The sequence below is a fragment of the Sesamum indicum genome, linkage group LG9 (genome assembly GCF_000512975.1).
Source record: "Sesamum indicum cultivar Zhongzhi No. 13 linkage group LG9, S_indicum_v1.0, whole genome shotgun sequence".
NCBI classification, from domain to species: domain Eukaryota; kingdom Viridiplantae; phylum Streptophyta; class Magnoliopsida; order Lamiales; family Pedaliaceae; genus Sesamum; species Sesamum indicum.
The window spans coordinates 3,664,953-3,670,905 of NC_026153.1; the positions used below are offsets into that span (position 1 = coordinate 3,664,953).

Consider the following 5,953-nt stretch of genomic DNA (forward strand, 5'->3'; position numbering starts at 1 on the left):
TACTGGATAGGCTTGCACAACGTCATGATTATAAAATGTTTGATCGTCACTTAAGGTTACTAAGAAAAATAAGTGCCTATATTGTCTATCACCAATCTCATGGGCAGAAGCCTTGAACAACATGATCGCCAGAATCAACTATGTGAATCTGTGCTTTTGAGCTGAGATTATAACTACAGAGGGTCTTGGGTGAAAATGGCAAAACAGCAGAAACTGAAAGAAACATCACTCTTTGACGTTTTTGAAAATTTGTTCTGTACTTCAACTCGTTCACGTTTAGTCTCCAATGATATTGTGTTGATTGTGGGTTGTGTTTGCTCTTCGTTGCAGGTCATATCCTTCTCTCAGTTCATATTTGAACAGCACATAGTGATCGACTGTAACTTGTAGATATTACATGGATTGACAGGTTGGATCTTGTAAAAATGTAGAGTAAATTGAAATTTAGTTGGTTGAGCTTTACCGATCAAATTTATACTAGCATGTTCTTCATGTTAACAATAGCTATGTACATGCTTTTAGATCAAACAGTACAAACATCTTTTGACCCATCTCAGCTCAGGAAGTTCTCGACGTGGGTGGGTTTTGGTTTTGCAAGTGTCCCAACTCCCTCATCATAAAGAAATTCTGAAGTTTATGCTGGAAAAGTAAACATATTTTAATCCCTTTAATTTACATAATTTTGCAACAATCTGAGGGCAAGAAGTCTTGCCTTTTCATCTGTTGAATCTCTGCACCATCCATATTCCCATCTGTTTGGCCCATGGAAAAGGATAAGCAGAAAGATTCCCAACCACGTGACACTTGCACATTTAGATTCTCATTTTGTTTACTTGACACGAAACACATGTGCTTGTCTGCCCGCGACGTGATGTCAAGCGCTTCATTGATCTTACTGCTGATGAAACAAGTGATCTGTGGCTTACGGCTCAGAAGATCGGTCACCAGCTAGAGTCCTATCACAATGCATCTTCGCTCACATTCACAATCCAAGTAAGATAAAGCATAGCATATGAAGGCAACCATTACTTGTTTTTTCCCCTCATCCTCATGTTACATTTAGTTATTTCATATTTGATATCGTTTTCCTCTGTCTGCTTGCCTACAAGTTGTTGATCTGGTTGAATATCCTTATCTTCCTAAGCAACAGATGCATGGACATTTTCTCCTCTAGTTGTTGAAACTGTTAGCTAACTCTATCTTGACTTCCAAGTCCTAATATCTGGAGATCCCTTGAAACCTTAGGATGGGCCACAGGCTGGACAGACTGTTTCACATGTCCACATCCACATACTCCCACGCAAAAGTGGTGATTTCGAGAACAACGATGAAATTTACGAAGCTGTAAGACATTATTGCATATAGATTTGTCCCCTTTAGATTTTCTCTGCTGCTAATCCATTGCATAGATTGATTCGAAGGAAAAGGAACTGAAGCAGAAGCTCGATCTTGACAAAGAGAGGAAGGACAGAAGCATGGAGGAGATGGCTCAAGAGGCGGCCGAATACAGGAAGCTTTTTTTGTAGAAAAACGGTACGGGAGTCGTTGTACTTGCATTGTGCTTATGAATTGCCCGGTCTCTCTGGATTATTTGGTGTTGTTTGTGATCAAGAGCCCTTTTTTATGAATCAATGGCACAATTCCTCAGATCTTGTATCCAGAATAGCTGTTCCTGTTATTTGTTTGGCTCTTGCTTGACAATTCAGTATCGTGTCGTTCATTATTGAATTCTCATTTCAAATTAATGTTTCATTTTATATGGGATAATAATTACACTTTCTTTCCCTGCTGGTTTGTATAATTACATAAACCTCCCTCCTGTTTTAGAAATTAACTAAACTGCCTCCCTTATTACTTCTATTCAGTCAGCAGCCAACCCATTCTAGTAGGCTGCATCTGCATTTGGATGAAAGGATGTGAATTTTGAGTTAGGGTTTCAAATGGTACCACATTAAATGAATTTGAATTCATTACAACGACACAAAAATATAATTCAATATAAAAGATATCTTGACGTAAAATGGACATAATAAATTACTTTTTGGCGATGAGTTATTTAGATAAACTCAAATTATATTTTGATCGAATAAAAAATCATGGACAATATGTTACTTTTTATTTTTTATAAAATTACAGCTACGTCCCCCTAACGGGTGTTAGTGTAATATTTTTCAGGAGTATATGAGTAAGGTTTGACTCTGAAAAAGGGATGTAATTGTAATTACAATTATAATTTTAAAAAATATATTTACAATTTTACAAAATTATGAGATATTTATATATTTTAACTTAATTTTAGAAATTATCAATATAATTTATCCTAAAATCAAAAAAACTAAAGAGCATGCATCACTGATTTATACTCATTGTAATATGTATATGATGGGAGTTTAATTGTTTAAATAATAAAACTACCATAGAGAAAAATTTACCCCAATGAAACTCAAAATAGCACGATAAGATAAGAATTTGTATCTTTTTCATCTGGTCGAGTCAGACTCATGAACCCATAATGGCATCCATTTATAATCATTTGAGAATGGACATCGTGAGATGTGTTTTCATATAATCCATGACACATTGATCCTCTTAAGGAAAAAAACACTTAAGCATTGAAATTTTTTTAACTAAAAGCCATCTGTAACAAATTTAACGTTTGTGTTTCAGGTCAGTCCATCACTATGACTAAAGGTTTTACTGTAAATCTCATTGCTAACACTAGTTTTCGATAATCAAATTGAATTTGACACGTCATTCAGGATCTCGACTCGAATCTATCTTATTCATTTTTTTTTGGAAAAATGTGAATTGCATAAAATTAAAAAAGGAGTACAATCATACAACATCCAGGTGTGCTTTCTTGATGCATTAATAACATTCTTCCCCCTCTATTGTTTAGATACTCGAACTATAGCCACATGCAACGAAATACCTGGCCGAACCTCGTTGACTAGTAATTGCGAGCACTTTGTAGAAAAAGCACACTAACAAGTGATCATATTTTTCCAAGAGCCTATCCTAACATAAAACACAATTTGTATTTGTCAATTGGAGCCAAGAAACATCCATAGTAGTTAATTTGTCTAGGAGCGCCAGCTACAGAATGAAGCTCTTCCTTGCAATTTTGAAAGGTCCCTGCAAGAGCGTTGCCAATATCACTTCTTGGAATAAATTAGAAGCCCTAGCCGAGATTATCCTGCCAGTCGTTTTCCTCCACTGTATTGAGTCAAACCCACCGTGTATAATTGGTAGACCCAAAACTATCTCAGCTACCTCAGTGGAATGTGGTAGAGGCCAACACCACTCACCTTTTGAGATGAAAGTTCCTACCTTAGCCTTCTGAGGGACCCCAGTAGTAGAAGCAATATGGGGGAAATTTACGAGTCAACACTCCATCAGAGTACCACGGATCCTCCCACGGAAGAACCGTATCTCCATCATCTATTCTGTACTCAGCCTTTGGCATTAAATTAGACAGCAGCTGCATCAGTTTCCTCAATGTACAATCTACACTTTAAGCCTGTATCTCAAAACCCACTTAACTCAGAAGGACGTATCATTCATAGATATAACGTCTCAAAGGTGCTTCGCCATCAGTGCTTTGTTCATTGCTCCTAATCTTTGTAAACCATGTCCTCCTTGCTCCTTGGGAAGGCAAACCTGTGCCCAGGCTAGCTTTTATTACATCATAACTATTGGCTAATAGAAGTTCCGTCAGTCAACGGTCAATTGATGCATCAACATCATTCATTGTTAAGGTTGTGGAGCCTTCCGGTTCAGAAAGAACTTGAACTTTTTTCACGTTATTTGCTCATCAGCCCATATTACTAAAGAATGTAGTTTTTAATACACCATATGTTCTCAGCTAATGATTTTCCTTTTTTCTTTGTCTTTTTTTTTAGTTTTTAACTAGATTAATTAAATACGAATAAGTACGAGACGTATATTGGTAATAGATTAGAAACTAAATGTACGGTACGCAAGCAATACGGCCTAGGTATATTAGCTAACAAACAAGTATTTTATATGGATTAAGAAAAAATATTATTGATGTCTATTAGAGCAACACAACACCATAAAATATTGAAGGACAGATTGAGGTCACAAGAATTCTACGATTTTATAGGGACTAATATGCAAAATATGCGTTAGCATTCTGATGTTGAAATTAGTAAGACCCTTGTCAGAAATAAACAAGAACTCATGAAAAATAAGTGAAAATGAATAGATTATGAAAGACGTGTGATGGTGTGAGTGCTACAAAAATGGAAAATTTGGTAGGTATTTTGCTCATTACGCTTTGTGTCATTTGGTTTTACCAAATTTGCCTTAGGGGGGCTTCCACTCTTTGGTTAATTAGGCTAAATAATCTCATTAGGTTTTGAAATATTGATACCCTATGTATAAAAATATAATAATTTGTAAATAATGATTTCATTTCAAAGATTTGGACTGTATGTATACCAATTCAATATTAATTAAATAATTTGTGCATTTGGAATAAATTATATAGTTTTGATTACATAATAAATATAATATAATTAATCAGGTATGATCAATAATAAGAATGCTCCTCAACAATGTTGAATTGTGCTTCTTTGGTGTTTTTCATTCTGCTTATGCAGCAATTATTCACGAAAAGTTTGGATGACTTCAAATTTAATTATCAAAATATGTTTGATAAAAATACTTACACCCAAGTATGTTTTACAAGGATATTTACAAAATATCCATCGATATTTGAATGAAAGTGATCGTTGTTATCACCTAGAGCCAAATAAGTGTTAGCTATTTTTGAAAGAATTGAAGTTTGTGACTAGCTAATTATGGGTTTAAACTCCACCAATTTATGAATATTGTTCTATTTTAATAGTTGTTATTTATTTATGTTAAATTGTGTGTTATGAAAATTTTAATATAATTGTAATCAATTATCTTTTTTTCTAAAAAAAATGTGAAAAGGTTGTCGGTTGGAGATTTGATTAGGGCCCTCAAGTAGATATTTCTGATTTTGTGTCATTTTGCATGTAAATATTTATGTATTCTTAGAAAATAGCATCTCAACTGCTATCAGTTAAGTAGAAGACAAAAATATATGATTAAGTCATGCGATTGTCATTCCCACATCATTTATTTACACATATTATTATGTTGTAGTTTATCCATAATTATTACTAGCATGCAAGATTTAAATTTTTTTAAAAAAAAGATAGAAATAGAAGATTAAAATGCTAGCAACGTTAACTCAAAAAAACCAAGAATCTTTGATCCATTTTATTATTATTATTATCATAATTTAGAAAAGAAACAAGTGTTAGCATATAAAGGGTAATATAATGTTCAGAATTCAAACCCCCTCATAATATTATTACATGCTTGGCATGAGTTAATTCTTGTGCTAGCTGTTGTGGCAACTGAAGGCTATCAACAAGATCTTCCAAGTTCTCTAGCAATTTCCATTTCACTGAATCTGCCCTTGAATATGACAGCCCTTATTATATATATTCCACATAAAACTAAAAATCAGCCAATGAAATCAAGTTTTATTAAAGGGATTGTTCTTCCAGCTAATTCTCTGGATCCTTACCTGATTAATTAATAAATACCAGTGCTCATCAGCTCTGTGAGTATCCAAGAACCATAACTAAACACATACAAAAACAGAAAGGAACAGACATACCATTTATCCTCTTCTTGCAATGGAGTCATGTAGCAGAACCATCATGCCTTGTGCTGCATGCAGATTCCTCCGACGTCGTTGCACCAAGGACTGCCTCTTTAGCCCCTACTTTCCTCCCGCGGAGCCTGAGAAGTTTGCAGCCGTTCACCGTATCTTTGGTGCTAGTAACATCAGTAAAATGCTGCAAGTAATTACTACAACTTCTCTTACAGTGTGTTTAACCTCTTTACAGCAAGAATATAACATGAGGATTTTTACCAGTTGTTTTAACCT

The 5,953-nt window shown here is 34.5% G+C and overlaps 1 protein-coding gene and 1 long non-coding RNA gene across 2 annotated transcripts in view; one reads left to right on the forward strand and one right to left on the reverse strand.

Annotated features, from left to right (window-relative positions):
* The window catches only part of LOC105170481 (bifunctional bis(5'-adenosyl)-triphosphatase/adenylylsulfatase FHIT), a 2,812-nt gene extending 1,028 nt beyond the window's left edge, over nucleotides 1-1,784 (forward strand). The window contains exons 3-5 of the mRNA XM_011091250.2: nucleotides 847-993; nucleotides 1,246-1,344; nucleotides 1,410-1,784. Of these exons, the coding sequence (XP_011089552.1) occupies nucleotides 847-993; nucleotides 1,246-1,344; nucleotides 1,410-1,526 (363 nt within the window). The 3' untranslated portion in view covers nucleotides 1,527-1,784. The remainder of the gene's footprint in view (nucleotides 1-846; nucleotides 994-1,245; nucleotides 1,345-1,409) is intronic.
* Nucleotides 4,618-5,947, reverse strand: LOC110012577. The gene is made up of 2 exons (XR_002287791.1): nucleotides 5,681-5,947; nucleotides 4,618-5,587 (listed from the first exon to the last, which is right to left on the reverse strand). It is a non-coding gene; the product is annotated as an uncharacterized LOC110012577 (long non-coding RNA).